At 47.5% G+C, this 18,807-nt stretch overlaps 1 protein-coding gene across 4 annotated transcripts in view; it reads right to left on the bottom strand.

Moving 5' to 3' along the window:
• Nucleotides 1-9,364, bottom strand: part of GRM1 (glutamate metabotropic receptor 1) — a 175,015-nt gene extending 165,651 nt beyond the window's left edge. For all 4 annotated transcript variants that reach the window (XM_064158266.1, XM_064158267.1, XM_064158269.1 and 1 more), the window contains exons 1-2: nucleotides 9,243-9,364; nucleotides 6,965-7,862 (exon numbers count right to left, since the gene is read on the bottom strand). In XM_064158266.1, the coding sequence (XP_064014336.1) occupies nucleotides 6,965-7,727 (763 nt within the window). In that variant the 5' untranslated portion in view covers nucleotides 7,728-7,862; nucleotides 9,243-9,364. The remainder of the gene's footprint in view (nucleotides 1-6,964; nucleotides 7,863-9,242) is intronic.
• Between the last annotated feature and the right edge of the window lie 9,443 nt (nucleotides 9,365-18,807).

Raw genomic sequence — 18,807 nt, 5'->3', positions numbered from 1 at the left:
CAGTTTATTATTCCTCCCCAGGTGCAGGACTCTGCACTTGTCCTTGTTGAACCTCCTTTGGTTCCTCTGTGCTCAGCTCTGTCTGTCCAGGTCTGTCTGGATGGCAGCACAGCCTGCAGCTGTCTCAGCCAAGCCTCCCAGCTTGGTGTGATCAGCAAACTGGCTGAGCAGACTCTGTCTGTCTGTCTGTGCTCTCATCAATGTCATTGCTGAATATGTTGAACAGGACTGGACCCAGCACTGATCCCTGGGGGACTCCACTGGTTAGAGCTCTCCAGATGGACCTGGCACCACTGATCACCACTCTTTGAACTCTGACTTGTAACCAGTTCCTAATCCAGCTCCCTGCCTGCTCTTCCATCCCACACTTCCTGAGCTTGCTCACTAGAATATAGAATCATAGAATCAACCAGGTTGGAAGAGACCTCCAAGATCATCCAGTCCAACCTAGCACCCAGCCCTATCCAGTCAACTAGACCATGGCACTAAGTGCCTCATCCAGTCTTTTCTTGAAGACCCCCAGGGACGGTGCCTCCACCACCTCCCTGGGCAGCCCATTCCAATGCCAATCACTGTCTCTGACAAAAACTTCCTCCTAACATCCAGCCTATACCTACCCTGGCACAACTTGAGACTGTGTCCCCTTGTTCTATTGCTGCTTGCCTGGGAGAAGAGGCCACCCCCCACCTGGCTACAATGCCCCTTCAGGTAGTTGTAGACAGTAATAAGATCACCCCTGAGCCTGGGAGGCAGTGTCAAAGGCCTTGCTAAGGTCAAGATAGACTACATCCACAGCTCTCCCTGAATCTACCCCTTCAGTTATGCCACAGTGCCATCTGACATTCTGTGCTACCCAGTTATATAAAAAGAGCACTGGAGAAAGACAAAACCATAACAGCAAAGTTATATTAATTCTCTCAGTCTGCACTGCCTGGGAAGGTGGAAGAGATGGCTCTCACAAAAAAAGGTCATTCTTTATATAGGATAAGCCTGAACCATTGTCTCAGTGTCAGCAGAATATGCTTTAGAGCAAATCCATAGGACAGAATTTAACACATTGCCCATACCAGTTAATTTTCTGTTGTGGTTTGTTGCTACCATTTCAACTGACCCTAGTACCAAAACAGATGGAAGCAGCAAAGAGGAAAAGCTAATTCTGTATTTGCAAATACTGGGTTCATTTTTTTAAAAATGAATTTATAGCGTCTACAAGGCAGAGTGGGTAATCCCATGAACAACAGATATGACATTTCTGCAGATTTAAGGTATTTCTGCACAAAACTAATTGGCAGGAACCAGCCTGGAGAAGAGAAGGCTTCGAGGAGACCTTGGAGTAGCCTTCTAGTATCTGAAGGGGATCTACAGGAAGGCTGGGGAGGCACTATTGACAAGGTCTTGTAATGACAGGACAAGGGGGAATGGGTTTAAACTGGAAGAGGAGAGATTTAAACTAGATGTGAGGAAGAAGTTCTTTCCAGTGAGGGTGGTGAGACACTGGCACAGGTTGCTCAGGGAGGTTGTGGCTGCTCCCTCTCTGGAGTTGTTCAAGGCCAGGTTGGATGAGACCTTGAGCAACCTGTTCTAGTGGGAGGTGTCCCTGGCTATGGCAGGGGGTTAGAACTGCATGATCCTTGAGGTCCCTTCCAACCCAAACCATTTTATAGTTCTCTAATAAAACCAGTACTCATGCACAGAAAAAAAATGCTGTATTAGGGAAGAACAAACAGCTTTTGCAGAGAAAAAAACATACCTTAGTTTATTAAACATCTTTATGCCCCACTAGAGTCCATGAACATCCTGTTCATAGGTGAGCCTTTGTCCTGGACAGGCAATGGGGCCACAGTCCAGCAGGTAGCAATGGCTACGATGACTTCAAAGATGAAAAGCCTCCCATCACCACCCTCAACAGCCAACTTTGTGCTGCACTGATAGGTAAACCAGATCTAGAAATTGCTTTTCAAGCTGCATACTGACAGCAATAATAATAATAATAGCAATATTACTGTGTGGAATAAGTTCTAGTGTAAAGACTTAGCCAGCAAAACCAAGCTGATTACCCACTGGATGGCATTTGCTCACTTCTCACCTCTCTCTACCCGTCTCTGGCTGCTATCCCTTAGCATGCAGATGTCTACAGGTGAAGGAATGATTTCTTTAGGTGAAACGCTATTGCAGTTTGTGTCCAGTTGGTTTCTGACCCTGCAGCTCGGGTGTTAATTACCACCATCTGTGTCAATGGCTTATGCTGTGAACACCTGCCACCCAGAAAATACACTGAAAGCCCTGCTTTGTTTCACATGGGTCAATGATCACCAGTTAGGCATGGCTTTGATCAGTACTTTTCTGGCTTGCATGTGGCAGGTGCAATGCTTCTGGTCTCCCACTACCCTTACCAGCTCACTGAAGCATCAGACCCCTGACAGATCTTTCTCAATTAGAGACACTAATTCTCTAGTTATGTGATTTCACTTCACATAACTTTTGCTTCTCTGTTTGAGAAACCTAAGAATAAGCAACTTCAAATTATGAACCATATGTTCAAGAGAATATATTACACTCATTTTAACACAGCTTTTTGAGAAAGCCAAACTCACTCAATGACTCAAAACTCCTGCAGGAGCTTACAAGGATCATGGCTCACACAAATCTGAAAGCAAGGGGCATCATGTAGAAAAGCATGGACATAAAGCTCAAGCTACTCCATGGTATTGACTGATAAATATAAACTCCAGCAGTATTGCTGAGAAGGTAGGTACAGAAATAGGATGAGCCTTCTGAGTTGATGTAACTCACACAGCTGGCAGTCACATAGCTGAACAGCCAGGTTATTTGTGAATTTAGGAGTACTGCAAAGCAATAACTTTTCAAGAAGGAATTTGTCTTGACCTCTATGGTGTTTGTCACCCACAACACTGCTGTCAGCCTGAATCAATAGAATCATAGAATCAACCAGGCTGGAAGAGACCTCCAAGCTCAGCCAGTCCAACCTAGCACCCAGCCCTAGACAATCAACCAGACCATGGCACTAAGTGCCTCATCCAGCTTTGGTTGAACACCTCCAGGGACAGTGACTCCACCACCTCCCTGGGCAGCCCATTCCAATGCCAATCACTCTCTCTGACAACAACTTCCTAACAACATCCAGCCTAGACCTCCCCCACCACAACTTGAGACTGTGTCCCCTTGTTCTGTTGCTGCTTGCCTGGCAGAAGAGACCAACCCCACCTGGCTACAGCCTCCCTTCAGGGAGTTGTAGACAGCAATGAGGTCTGCCCTGAGCCTCCTCTTCTGCAGGCTGCACACCCCCAGCTCCCTCAGCCTCTCCTCACAGGGCTTGTGTGCATTTCCAGCTATGAATTACATCCAAGCCAAGAATTCCAACACTGAACTACCTCTGAAGAATTCTTAAAAACATCATAGCCTTGGAAATGCTCTGCAGCTAGTACAGAGTCACACAGCCTTCCACTGGCAGATGCACAGATTTCTCACGTTGCTTAATGACTGCTGCCCACTCCAGAATAAAAAAGCACTCTCACGATGTGCAACTATGCTCAACTGAAACACACAGCAAAATAACCAAACATAGTAACTCCCTTCTCTTTGTTCTTCCATGTGAAGCTGTATGTGTCAGTTTTCATCTAAAAATGAGCAGCATGCTAAGTGGGCCTCTGAAAACAGATTTTCTACCCAAGTGCAATGTTTATACATCTTAATAAATGATAGTGTAAATAATGCCCCACCCCAAAAGAAGTGTGGCACACAGTATCACAGTATCACCAAGGTTGGAAGAGACCTCACAGATCATCAAGTCCAACCCTTCACCACAGAGCTCAAGGCTAGACCATGGCACCAAGTGCCACGTCCAATCCTGCCTTGAACAGCTCCAGGGACGGCGACTCCACCACCTCCCCGGGCAGCCCATTCCAGTGTCCAATGACTCTCTCAGGGAAGAACTTTCTCCTCACCTCCAGCCTAAATTTCCCCTGGAAATTACACCTCCATGTAACTTTATATACTAGTGGGTAGAGACTGTATGCAGTTAAATGTCCCCACTGCTAAGTAACATTATTATAAGAAGAAACTTTGATGTCAAGTGCATTGGGGACTACTTAAAGACATCATGCTACAGATTGGGTGATTTTATCATCTTCATTCTCATGATGTGTAGGCTTTATGTTAAGAAAGGTGAGCACCAAACAGTGGATTTGTTTCTGATTTTCTTTAAAGGTATAGTTATGTAGACCAGCATTGGTTTGGACATTCAAATAGCTCCAAATATAGCGTAGGAGTAGAGGAAGTGTAAACAGAGCAGTTGGGTGGTTTAGACAGCCTGAGAAAGGGTTCATCACCTCTGAACTTTTCCTGTGAGACCCTACCATGAGCCAATGTAGACTGAGGAACATGATTAGCTGTCAAAGGTAATCAAGCAGCTCAGTGGTCTCATTGCATCCCCTTGTGGTTAGATGGATGCAAGATCTGAGGATTGTCCACCCTCATGGGAACATGGAATTAGGTAGGAACTCGAGAACATGGGATTAGGTAGGAACTAAGCAGCTTTTCTGGTCTAAAGAGGCGATTGGACTGACTCTGGAGAACTTGGGAAGTGAAACAATTCGCTTCTTCACAGTGTCAACCTGTGTGGTTTCCTAGACATATGCCCATTTCTCACAGTCCCTGCCAAACTGATTCTCCAACCCATGATGCCCTAGAATTTCTTCCAGCACATTTTGCAGCCCACTGTAAAGGCAGTGTAGAGGCCTATGAGTAAGTGTGTAGGAGGAATGTTTCTAACTACATTTTATCCCCATATTTCCAAACATAGCATGGATGGAGCAGCTCCTGTTCACACAGACTATTATTCAGAGTGGCTTTGTGTTGTCTGCAAAGAATGCTCCCACCTTGTAACAAACCAGCAAGCAGATCTCTTACAGTGAATGCATGTGGTTCTAAATGATGGAAATGTAACAATTTATGCCAATTTTCATCAATACTAATTTCACTTTAAATTAAAAAGGGGGGGGGGGAGGGGGAAGGAGGGAGTATTTGGAAGCTTGCTACATATTTGCAGCGGAATTTGTAGCTTGAATCTAACAATACAGTTATGGAACATAGATAATAATACCAATTTTTAGAAGAAAACATGCATTTCAAGCTGCATAATCTGCAAACTTTGTGACACCTTCTAAGAGAAGAGCCTTGTGGGGTAGAACTGAGCCACTGTTTTCAAAAGTACCACGTCAAGGCCTATAAAAACACCTTGCAACAAACATTTCTCATCAGCCAGTAACATATTCATAAAAACAGGTATCTATTTAAAATTTCTCACAAGCAATGACTGGAATTACTCCTTTTAATGATCATTTTAAGACAAATGAACAAACAACCTTCACAGGCTGATGTCTTTGGCAAAAGAGGTTAAGTCTCACTCATATTAATGAGTGAGTCTGCAGGACTGAGGGCCCAGGTCCCTTGAGGAAGCTTCTCAGGCACTGTGAGTTAGCAGAGCTCTCTGAAGTGCCATGAAGGGATTGATGGGGATTTATATCAGCCCTTTTCATGTTTGTTTTTCCACAAGATCTAACCATGTCTGTCAGAAACAGAGAATCTTAATGGCTCATGTCCAGCTCTTGCTAGCAGTTTGTTTTCTCATCCATAAATCAACTGCAAATGTCAGGTCATTGCATTCTGCTTTTATTAACCACCACCCCACCATGAAACTGCCACACTTTTGTCTTTTATGTGTCCAGTTTAATTCAGTTCACCTTTGAATTTTGTATATTCAGCTCTCCCTGGAGATTATTTTATTTATTCATCATAATATATGTTCTTAACTATTTTTACTTAGTCATCTCTATCAGAATGAGAGATGTGGAGTCAGCTCAGTAACTGGAAGGAATCATAAATCACATCCTTACAAGAGAGACAGTCAGATAAACAGAATAGATGCAAAATTACATCAAGAAGGTGCTCAGGTTGACAACCTTGTGCTTAAAAATCCCATTTTGAAGACCATAACTGGACTATAGGAATGTCACATGAATATATCACTATAGTTTGGTTTCTCTCAAACACAATTACTTCCACAATTTATGTTGGTCTACCTAGCCAGGCCATAAATCAAGGTCTCCTTCCTAAAATGCCTTTACTTTTGATATTTTTCGATATTTGAAATTGATAGAACCTGTTGACTATGAACAGATTGTACAGAGAAATCTTATTTTTCACTAATGCTCAAGCTGCACAAACCCCTGCTTGCCCCGACCTACCGACAAACTAGCCAACACCCTTTCTTTCCCACGGGACGTGGCTTTGCAGATGCTACTCAGACTGCAGAGGCATTTTCAGGTTCCTTTCCTCTGTGTTCGCAGTCCCAGAAAGCGCATCCCTAGGCAGCGAAGCCAGCAGCAAAGCCAGCAGCTAATCTCGGAGTCTTTGCCGAGCCGTGATTGTTTTGCCAGCCTCTCGTGGTAGTAGCGACCGTGCGTGTAAGACCTGCGCACCAGCCCACCACGGGCAGGCTCTGGACTCCACCACTGCGCGGCCAGCGCCGCTGCCAGCTCCGCGTCTAGATGCTCTGTCTGGTAACTTTCATTTGGAAACGCACGAACCACTCTGTATGAGAACGAGGACGAGGGACGAGACCACCGGGAAGATGCCCGGTTTCTTGCGGGTTCCCTTGCGCTATTGAAACCCCTCCCGTTGCCTGCAGCCGCGGCGGCGCCGGGGCGTGCTCCTGTGCGCCGTGGAAACCTCATTGCCCACCTCCAGCACTTTCCTCCCTTCACCTGACGGACGGAACCCCCGGGGGCAGCGGCCGGTGCTCTCTCGGCGCTTCAGCCGGCCCCCGGGGTGCCAGCGGGTAATCCAGCACCGGTGCGTTTCTGCGGAGCCCCCGCCGAGAGCGCAGAGGGCTAGGGCGGCTGGGAGGGGTCCCGGGGAAGGTTGTGGACTGCCCTGTACCTACCTTCCGTGTGGACGGCGGAGACGTAGGTCCAGTTGTATCGCTTAACGATGTCGAGCATGGCCCTGGCTTGCAGGGTGTCGGAGGGGACCACCCTGAGGAAGTATTTGTACAGCGTTTTGTCGCTCAGGTCGATGCTGGTGGCGGAGTAAGCGATCTGGGGGATGTCGAAGAGCTGCAGCAGGTTTTGGACTTGGATAGCAACCGAGCTGGAGCCAGGGCCGATGACCCCTGCGATGGGCTTTTTCACTCTGCTCTGGGGCTGGGGCTGAGAGTCGGAGATGCAGCGCGTACCCCCGTCCCTGTCGTCCCTGATGGAGATAAGGGAGTCCCGTATGAACTCGATGCTCTGCTCCAGGGCCACAGAGGAGTGCCAGCAGGAATCTCGGATCTCACTGCCCAGGGTAATGTTAGGTAGCAGGACAGGGTCGGCGTTAATTTTATCCAAAGTGTGAAACATGGCTTCGACTCTCTGGATGCCGTATTGCTCCCGGATTTCCCCGCACTTCCTCTCAGGCACTTTCTCAGCCGGGGGCTGGTGATGGACAGAGAAGAGGGCACCGATAATGACATCCCCGTCCATCCGAGCCACTGACCGCTGCGAGGAGCCTGCGGAGAGGAGCACCTTCCTCCCGGCACTCCTGGGCAGCACGTCCATCTCCATGAGCAGAGCAGGGAAAAAGACCAGCAGCACGCCAATCATTTTGTTGCACGATGTCATCCAGACCCAGGTTACGAATTTCATGGGCTCCTCTTGCCTGCACATGGTTTAAGGGCATAAAGGAAATGACATCCACTTCTTCCCTCTAACGCCCAAGTTGCTCCAAATACCATCACAGCGAAGTCTTACAGCATTGCTCTCGAAGGTGACAAGGCAGCCATCGTATTAGTGGCTTTTAACCTGGTGGAATAGAAATAGGAAATAGATATCAAACCAGAGGTCAACAAAGCAGTCCAGTATAGTTCAAGGAAACAAATTCTTTCACAAATGCTCAGGGCAATTTGCTTCACGAGCCTCTTAAAAGGGAGTTCCAAGGGGGGTTTAAATATGTCTTTATTTGCATTGACATAAGGTAACGCATACTCAGATACGATTCTTCTCCTGTCCACCTTTCAAGTCAAGGGGGCTGTTGCCCTCACCTTCAGCGGGCAGCCACCTTTCCCTCCACCTCTGGGAAGTTCTGAAAGTTTCGCGAGGTGCTTTGCTCTGGGAGAAGCATCCTAGCTTGGCCCCACCGGGCCCAGCCCCGAAGGCATCTTTCTCAGCTCAGGAATTTCCTTTGGCAATACAGAAAATGAGGGTGAGAAGAGCGGGCGAGCTACCTGTCCTGCCAGCGGCAGGAAATGTCATTTAAAGGTCAGCAAAGGGAGGCAGAAAGGAACTGCTTTACAGTTCACATTAACTTTTCCATGTGTAGGGGGCAAAACTGTAGTTCAGCCAGGGTCACACACATGCAACGGGGTGAACATACATATTAGTTACTAAGGCAACCGCGGGCGAAGTCCTTGATGTGCCTTGCCGGCACGCCTGCCTTGCACACAGGCTTCGGGCGGCGAACGACGGTGAGACTGGCCTTGAAGGCTAGAAACGCCGTGCTAGAAAGAGGGTAGGCGGCGCGGCTGCATCGTCGCCGGGGACCCAGCAGCGTGGCGAGGCCGGTCCGGTCCCTGTTGCACCGAGGCACCGTCAGTACCGGGGACAGCTCCCGCACGCCGCCTCAATCCCGGCGCATTGCCCCCGCGCTCCGTCGGGCCCCGCTGTCCTGGCGACTCGCTGTGGCCGTGACCCCCAGCCCCGCTGTCCCGGCCTCGTTACTGCTGGTTCGGCTGCCCGCGGGCACCGCTGGGCGCTTCCCCCTAAACTTCTGCCTTCAGCCCGGCGCCGCTGCGGCGGTTTCCGCATGCACACTCGCACCCAGGCTCGCACTCGCACACGCTCACTCACACTCAAGACACACACCGACGCACGGAGACCAGCGGCGGCACACACCGCCCCAGACTGGCCGCCATCCCCAGTCCCTCCCCGGCGCAGGGCAAGGCGGCTGGGGACGCGGCGGGGCTGGCCGCCGAGCGGTGCAGTGAGCTGGAGCCAGTCAAGAGGACGGCGATGCTACGAGCAGCGCTGCCGTCCTGGCTCTGTCTCCGCACATGCAGGCAGAAGACTCTCCCGTGCAGCCACGGAGCCAGTCTCCCGAGGGCGTTTTGTCTGCACCGCCTGCCCCACAGGCAGCCCCACGGCTGATCCCCGCAGTCCATTTGGAGGGCTGCCCCCGAAACGTACCTGGCCAGGCGCGGCAGCAGCTCTCAGCCTGCTCGGAGCAGGCATTGGCGGCTCATCGGCCGCCCCAAGCTGGCTCGCTGGCGGCGGGGCGACGGCTGTGGGCTGGGCGCTGGTGCCCTCTGTCTTCAGCACCGCTTCACCGCAAGGAAAAAAACAGGTCATCCCGGGCTCATCCATTATCTCATACTGAAGGATCAGTCATTTTCTCCCCCTCCTTAATTTCTTCGGCTATTGTCTTGTAAGCGAGCAAGCAATCATCACCCGGAGCACGCTGCGGCTGCAGGGAGGTGTTTGCTCTCACCTCCCGCGGTTCTTAATTCATTATCTTCTTGCCCCAATTAACAGGAGGGAGAGCAAAAGAGATTACTGCTGGAAGGGGACCCAGACCATGCTCGTGAGATCTGAGACAGTGAAATGTGCCTATTTCGCTGTCAAAATATTACATGAGTGTCTTTTTAAAGTAAAATACAAAATGCTGCAACAAGATAAATCACCTGTAAGGGTAAAGGCATCGAGATTACAGTTTTCAGGTCAAGACGAATCTAAATGAAGCACGTGAGAGGCATGTCAGATTAAAATAAATCCAGATTGAATAATCATAATTCAGACGACCTGCTTGCATTCCTAACACGGGTCTCGGGTGTTTTACTTGGCTATATGAAAGTTAAAGTTAGATTACCTCCCCACTGGGAACTCTATAGATATTTGCCCTACTTCTGAAAGAAAGAGGCAAGGACAAGCATTTAACTATTGCTCATTCAGTGAAGGGTTTGCAGTGAATGCTGCCTCAAGGGTGCCTCTGCCCTGTGCCAATATTTATGCTTTTTTTTTTTTTTCACTCTCATACAGCTAGTTCTTTAACTGTGTTGTGTTGTTTATCCTCGTGGAACACTCAGCCCAGGGCTTTGCCAGTGCCCAGCTTCCCAGAAAGGGAGGTGGGAGTGGAGGGAGTGCCTGTCCTCTGATGCTGGCCATGAAGCTCTCCCAGAGCCCTGCAGACACAGTTCACAGCAGTACTGCCAAGCAGCAGACCTGGGGGGGCATCCAGATGTGCATCTAGAATCACAGAGTCATAGAATCAGTCAGGGTTGGAAGGGACCACAAGGATCAGCCAGTTCCAATCCCCCTGCCATGGGCAGGGACACCCTACCCTAGAGCAGGCTGCCCACAGCCTCAGCCAGCCTGCCTTTAAACACCTCCAGGGATGGGGCCTCAATCACCTCCCTGGGCAACCCATTCCAGCCTCCCACCACTGTCATGCTCAACAACTTCTTCCTCACGTCCAGTCTGAACCTCCCCACCTCCAGCTTTGCTCCATTCCCCCTAGTCCTGTCACTCCCTGATATCCTAAAAAGTCCCTTTCCTCTCTCTCTAAGGGGAGAAGAAATTCCTCTTCATCCATGCTTCAATAATTAAACTTTAGTGTCTACCCTTGACACAACAAAACTGCAACACGCCAGCAAATTATCTCATGTCAAAGGGAAAAGTTTGTTACACTGATTCTGGCAGGTAAAGTATTTAAAAATGCTCACATTGCTTCCTCCCAGTATTTAACTCCCTGTAGCTTTCATCCCCTCCAACCTGGCACCCACAGACAGCAAGTCTTTCTGCTGAGGCTCATACATGGCTATCATACAGAGCTGTTCTTCCTCCTGTGATGGTCTGAGCTCTGCTGGGACTGGAGAGCAGGTCTCCAGGTTGTGATGTCTACCCATGACTTCAACTGCATCTCCAATCCCTGCTGCAGCAGGTGGGAGAAAGTGAGAGCTGGCAAAGGTCTCAGACTCTTGAAAAGACACCCAGGATGTCAGAACGTTTTTGAAGGAAGGGCAAGGGAAAGAGCAATGGGACCACAAGGGCTTCAATCTTCCCCAGTGATCACAGTGGAAACAAAGACTTCCCCCATAGGGAAATAGCACCGTGTAGCCTCACTATTCTTGGCCATAAATAAGCCAGAACCTTTCTCCTGCCTTCTGTCCCTGCCTTCTACATCATGATTCTGCCCTCACCACAGATCTAACATTTCTTCTCTCAGAAAGATTCCATGACTGCAATTTTTGCAGATACATGAGCCTTCATCAGCCAAGCAGAGGACCAGAACAAGAACAGAGCAGAGACTGGGGATGGCTTGTAAGCAATGTTTGCATTCCATGTGAAACTACCTCATGTTAAACATTTTTTTCCTTCCAGGAATGGAGGAAAAGTGAACAATTCTCAGTATCCAATGAAACACAATTTAAAAGTCACTTGGAGGTTGCTCAAAATATTCTGTTTCGATGGCATCAAAAGTGTTTTGTTCTATTTTCCATTTATACACTTTATACAGCGTAGCACAGTACCATTTTTACTTCAGATGAAATCAATCATCAGCTTTTGTTCCACTATTTCTTCAAAAGATTTTTTTTTTTCCTTCCAGGCATACTCCAGTTAAGCATTTCAATTTTATCAAAAACTGCCTCTTTTGACAGAAAACCTTCAACTGCTGCAGTTCTGCTCTGCTTTAATAAGAGAGGCCAGTGTACTGCAGAAAACAATTGGAAGCCAGGGATGCTTTGGAGTAGCAAAGATCCAAGCTTGGAAATCTCTTTTACTGAGATCCCAATTTTGTTTTCCCATCATGGGGAGTTTGGAGCTACTCCCTCTTCTACTTCCTACCAAGACAGAAAAGTCATATTTGCTGTCTGGTTGTGCAAACTCTCAACTTAAACCTAAAATCTGCCTGGATGAATGCTGCTAAAATGATACCAGTTTATTCTGCTTTGGAAACAAGTAGAAGCCTCATGTGTTCCTGTCTGAAGCCAGATACAACAGAGGCCAGCTGTTCTACAAATTGTCAGTAGTCCTTTCCATTTTGTTCACTCAGATGCTTTCCTCTCATGGTTTACAGAAGATAATTACTGTACAAAAGCAGTGTGCATGCAGTGCATGCGTAGGTAGCCCTCTGTAGTAGGTTCATGTTTGCTCATGAACTAGGATTTAGAGTCATCTCATCCTCTAGCAGGCTCACTCAATCAGAACAAGGGTTAATCTTCCTAATAGATTCAATATATTTTCTCATTTTCTCTTAGCAAAACAAATGGTTCTGATAGGTTTTCAACTAAAACATGTGCCAGCTGCATCATCATTCCGTTTTTCCAGTTCAGAATTGTGAGGCCCCCAAAATCTCTTTGTGGGAGAGAATATTCTGAATTTCTGAAGGAGCACTAAACTTTCAGCACATGCTTTACCCAATTCTGAATGCAGAAGCTGAGGAATCATCTAAAGAGACTTCCCCAGTTGCCTTCAAACTGAAAAACACATTACAGATGTAATGTTCTAGCAGTGACAATCTTACCTGGCCCTTAAAAATCACAGATTCATAGAATCAAACAGGCTGGAAGAGACCTCCAAGATCATCCAGTCCAACCTAGCACCCAGCCCTGGCCAAGCAACCAGACCATAGCACTAAGTGCCTCAGCCAGGCTTTGCTTCAACACCTCCAAGGATGGTGACGCCAGCACCTCCCTGGGCAGCCCATTCCAATGCCAATCACTCTCTCTGCCAGGAACTTCCTCCTAACATCCAGCCTAGACCTCCCCTGGCACAACTTGAAACTGTGTCCCTTTCTTCTGTTGCTGCTTGCCTGGCAGAAGAGACCAACCCCACCTGGCTACAGCCTCCCTTCAGGGAGTTGTAGACAGCAATGAGCTCTGCCCTGAGCCTCCTCTTCTGCAGGCTGCACACCCCCAGCTCCCTCAGCCTCTCCTCACAGGGCTGTGCTCCAGGCCCCTCACCAGCTTTGTTGCCCTTCTCTGGACACATTCCAGTATCTCAACATCTCTCTTGAATTGAGGGGTCCAGAACTAGACACAGCACTCCAGGTGTGGCCTGACCAGTGCTGAGTACAGTACATTCCCCCCCTCCTTTCTTGTATTTAAGCTCTTAAGTCACCCTATCTGTTTATAAACAAAGAAACAGCTTTTGTAACAGTTTTGACTACTTGCACTTAAATGCTGCTACTTCTAGGAAATGAACATTTCATGGATCAATGTCAGTATATATGGAGCTTCATAAAGGTCTGATTGCTCAGCTGTGCCTTGTATTAGTAGAGCCATTAAAACTAAATAGGACTAACCCATGAAATTTGGGTTCACTTAGAAACCAGCAATGGCTTCCACACAGACATATGATCACATGGAGTTACTCTGCTCTTTTTCTGACAGGCATAGGCACCTCTTGACCACAAGGATCCCCTGAAATTTGAAAGCTTTCAGTTCCAATGATCAAAAAGTCTCTCATCCACTGCCTCAGGTTACAGTATCTCAAGCCTTTTTTACTGGCTTAGGAAATTTTACATCCTTTTAAAGCCACCAAAATCTCTCCTCAGAGATTTAGACAAGAGGGAACTGTTTGTTTGGTTACGATCTGAAATGTCTTTCAAACAAGTGTGAGATATGAATCAATGCAAAATTCAGCATTCAGGGATGTCTGGTAAATTTTTTACACTCTCTAAGGATTACAGACTCCACAGAGTGGTGAATAGACTAGATTTATTCAGACAGCCAGCAGCTTCCATCTCTGGCTAGCAGATCTGCTAATAAACTGAGACTAATTCTTTCTGCAGTTTAAAAGAAGTAACTGATTACTTTTATAACACATTAAAAAGCTCTCAGCAGAATTGCTTCGTGACAGCTGTGAAGGAGAGAGACAAGAAGAGATTGCTCCCGGGTCTGGCCTCTCTTCAAGGGAAACTTACCACACAAATAGCTTCTTTAACACAAATTCTTCCTGTCCAAGCAATGACTATAATATCTAAAAGCACCTGGTTTCTCTTCAACACAAAAGAACACATCTCAAATCGTGGACATTTCCTTGGCATCTGCTCTTATCACAGTATCACAGTATCACCAAGGTTGGAAGAGACCTCACAGATCATCAAGTCCAACCCTTTGCCACAGTGTAATGACAAATGTTGGTGCTCTAAGGACTACAGAGACTCTCCCAAACAGTGAAAAAGAAGTCACAGTATCACAGTATCACAGTATCATCAGGGTTTGGTGACCTCATAGATCATCAAGTCCAACCCTTTACCACAGAGCTCAAGGCCAGACCATGGCACCAAGTGCCACGTCCAGTCCTGCCTTGAACAGCTCCAGGGACGGCGACTCCACCACCTCCCCGGGCAGCCCATTCCAGTGTCCAGTGACTCTCTCAGTGAAGAACTTTCTCCTCACCTCCACCCTAAATCTCCCCTGGCACAGCCTGAGGCTGTGTCCTCTTGTTCTGGTGCTGGCCACCTGAGAGAAGAGAGCAACCTCCTCCTGGCCACAACCACCCCTCAGGTAGCTGTAGACAGCAATAAGGTCTCCCCTGAGCCTCCTCTTCTCCAGGCTAACCAATCCCAGCTCCCTCAGCCTCTCCTCGTAGGGCTGTGCTCAAGGCCTCTCCCCAGCCTCGTCGCCCTTCTCTGGACACGCTCAAGCATCTCAACGTCCCTTCTAAACTAAAGTCAACCACATGTCTCCTTTGCTGAACAATGTGACTGTTTGGTCAAAACATTGCTGTGTTTATTTATTTATTAACTGCAAAAAAAAATGTACTTAGGGTGCCCTCTAGGCCAAAATGCTACAGAATAACTCCAGCATGCTCTCACACACACCAATCCTATCCAGCTCGATTAATTTTTATGAAGCTGCCTTGCCCTGAATTTGCCTGATTTCCCTGAAATCATCTGCTAACAAACAGCCTGAGCAAACAGATAAATCCGTGTTGAGGCTTGCATACTAACAAGCTTATGCTACATCAGGCCAAAGAGAAAAGTGTATATCAAAGTCAAAGGTCCAGGATTTCCAAGCTTCAGACTCAATTTAACAACAGACTTCTAATTTAATTTGGAAATGTCAGTCTGAATCACTCTGGACTTGCCTGTAAGACAGGGACTTACGTAAGTGTGAAAAGAAGAAACAGTATCTTGACTAACCTGATAGCATTCTATGATGACATAACTGAAGATTCAGGGAGAGCAGTGGATGTAGTCTACCTTGACCTTAGCAAGGCCTTTGACATCATCTCCCAGGATATTCTAATGAGCAAGCTCAGGAAGTGTGGGATGGAAGAGCAGGCAGGGAGCTGGACTAGGAACTGGTTACAAGTCAGAGTTCAAAGAGTGGTGATCAATGGTGCCAGATCCATCTGGAGAGCTCTAACCAGTGGAGTCCCCCAGGGATCAGGGCTGGGTCCAGTCCTGTTCAACATATTCAGCAATGACATTGATGAGGGCACAGACAGACAGACAGAGTCTGCTCAGCAAGTTTGCTGATCACACCAAGCTGGGAGGCTTGGCTGAGACAGCTGCAGGCTGTGCTGCCATCCAGACAGACCTGGACAGACAGAGCTGGGCACAGAGGAACCAAAGGAGGTTCAACAAGGACAAGTGCAGAGTCCTGCACCTGGGGAGGAATAATAAACTGCAGCAGTACAGGCTGGGAGGTGATCTGCTGGAGAGCAGCCCTGTGGAGAGGGACCTGGGAGTGCTGGTGGATAACATCCATGGCACAGCAATGTGCCCCTGTGGCCAAGAAGGCCAATGGGGTCCTGAGGTGTATTAGGAAGAGTGTGTCCAGCAGATCAAGGGAGATTCTCCTTTCCCTCTACTCTGCCCTGGTGTGATTTCATCTTGAATATTGCCTTTAGTTTTGGGCTCCCCAGTTGAAGAGGGACAGGGATCTGCTGGAGAGGGTCCAGCAGAGGGCTAAGAGGATGATGAGGGGACTGGGGGCTGCCTGATGAGGAGAGGATGAATGACCCACATCTTTTTAGTCTGGAGAAGAGAAGACTGAGAGGGGATTTAATCAATGTTTATAAACATCTGAGGACTGGGGACCAGGAGAGAGGAGACAGGCTCTGCTCACTTGTTCCCTGGGATAGAACAAGGAGCAATGGGTGTAAGTTGCAGCACAGGAGCTTTCACCTCAACACAAGGGGGAACTTCTTTACTGTAAGGGTCCCAGAGCACTGGAACAGGCTCCCCAGACAGGTTGTGGAGTCTCCTTCTTTGGAGCCTTTCAAGGCCTGTCTGGATGTGTTCCTCTGTGATCTGTGCTAGATTGTGTGGTTCTGCTCTGGCAGTGGGGTTGGACTCAATGATCTCCTTGGGTCCCTTCCAACCCCTAATATCCTGTGAGCCTGTGATATATGTGATTTAATACAGATTAACCAGACAAATCTACTAGATTACACTGTAACTAACAAACAGGACAATGAGTTTAGCTAGAAGTCACTGCACCCTATAGAGAAAGATTTGGTACTCTGTGGGAAATCTGGCAGCTAAAACATTTACTAGGTAGAATCTTACAGTGACTTTCAAGGGCAGCTCTGTGTAAAGCCATGAGCTGCAGGAATCCAGCTTGGTACCATAGTACACTGGTAACACCTACATGTGGAAAGGAAGTCCTTGCCATGGAGCTGAGGGAGGGACTCTGTCCCGACATGTTAGTCTTCAGGATGGAGCTCCGGGTCTGTTGACTCTTACACTATCAATTTCAACAAATAATCAGGAAGGTAAAAGGACCATACTACAAAGGAACACATATGTGCACCTGTTCAAGGAAAACCTGAGAGCCTGTATTCTCTTCTGAAACTTTCCAAATGACTACAGTTAGCACTGAAGAAAACAGCTCTGTATTTCCTGGCCATTACTTGTATCCTTTGCTTGACCACATATGACCTTTCTTGATTATTTTGTAAAACAAAAAGAAGAGGAAGAAAAACATCATATTAGCAATCCCAAATGATGGAGACTTCCAAGCTCATCCACTCCAACCTAGCACCCAGCCCTAGACAATCAACTAGACCATGGCACTAAGTGCCTCATCTAGTCTTGTCTCGATCAACTCCAGGAACAGCAACTCCACCACCTCCCTGGGCAGCCCATTCTAATGCCAATCACTGTCTCAGGATACAAAAAGGTACTGGCATTGGTATTGGTAATTCCTGCATCTTCTAAATAGCTGTAGAAAAATACACCACAGGAAAAAAGAGAGCAGCAATGTATTTTTACAACACCAATTATTACAGCTGGGCAGTTCGCGGTCTTCTCATGCTTTGGTTCTGAACCCTATCTTTCATAGAACCATAGAATCAAGCAGGCTGAAAGAGACCTCCAAGATCATCCAGTCCAACCTATCACTCAGCCCTGGCCAAGCAACCACACAATGGCACTAAGTGCCTCATCCAGGCTTTGCTTGAACAACTCCAGGCATGGTGACTCCACCACCTCCCTGGGCAGCCCATTCCAATGCCAATCACTCTCTCTGACAACAACTTCCTCCTAACATCCAGCTTGAACCTCCCCTGCCACAACTTGAGACTGTGTCCCCTTCTTCTGTTGCTGCTTGCCTGGCAGAAGAGACCAACCCCACCTGGCTACAGCCTCCCTTCAGGGAGTTGCAGACAGCAATGAGCTCTGCCCTGAGCCTCCTCTGCTGCAGGCTGCACACCCCCAGCTGCCTCAGCCTCTCCTCACAGGGCTGTGCTCCAGGCCCCTCAGCAGCTTCATCACTTTTCTCTGGACATGTTCCAGCACCTCAACACCTCTCTTGAATTGAGGAGCCCAGAACTGGACACAGCACTCAAGGTGTGGCCTGACCAGTGCTGAGTACAGGGGCAGAATAACCTCCCTTGTTCTACCTAGTGGCGAACCATTTTCCCCCCATTCAGAGAATTCAGTGAGATATCTCCTCCCAAATCACTGCAGCTTTAAGAATTCAAGGGGAAAACGACCTAAAGCAAAACTCTTAACCGAAGTGGACCCTGTGCTGATCACCTGGCCCTCTTCCATTTCACAACAGAAGCTCTGATGGAATGATGGAACACTTTCTATTATTGCTATTAATCCAACAAATGCTAAAAATCAAAAGCCACCAAGTTTTTCCTTGGAGTATTTTTGTGACAGATGCACCATGCATCTTTGTCTCCTTGACACATGCCCCAAAGATGAAACCCAAAGGACTATGGTGCCTTTGGCCACACACTGACACAGGACAACCTCACCAGGAACTGCTACACTTGCTGCATGGCTCAGGCACAAAAGCACTCTGTGGTTCAGTGAAGGAAACATGACGTGAAATACTAGGTAATTATTTGCAACATGGAGTTACTACTCTACAAGCAAGACATATGGCATCAGAATTTGGTACTCCAAATGGCATGAGGATATGGCATAGAAACATTGCTCCTTCAACTCTTTGCCAACAGTTTGATGCATTTGTTATTTGCTACAAAAAAGCACCACACTTACAAAACTGGAGGCCAGTTCAGAGCATTAAATAAACAATTAATTCTCACTAAGACTTTATATGTGGTCTGACATCTTCTGTACTGTGATAAAAACAAGAACAATATTTGAGCACATACATTTTTTTTTTAAGTACTTATTATAGTCCTCATGAAGAACTGCCTCTAGAACAGAATTTGAACAAAGACTTTATCATTTTGACTTTTTAACCAGGTAAAGCATTTAATTACTTCAGGACCTATCAAAATCATTGTTTTATCTCCTTTTCCTCTCACTTGCTCGACAGTAGCT

This window comes from Pogoniulus pusillus, chromosome 18 (genome assembly GCF_015220805.1).
Source record: "Pogoniulus pusillus isolate bPogPus1 chromosome 18, bPogPus1.pri, whole genome shotgun sequence".
NCBI classification, from domain to species: domain Eukaryota; kingdom Metazoa; phylum Chordata; class Aves; order Piciformes; family Lybiidae; genus Pogoniulus; species Pogoniulus pusillus.
Note: the sequence above shows the minus strand (reverse complement) of the source record. Positions and strands in the feature narration are given on the sequence as shown.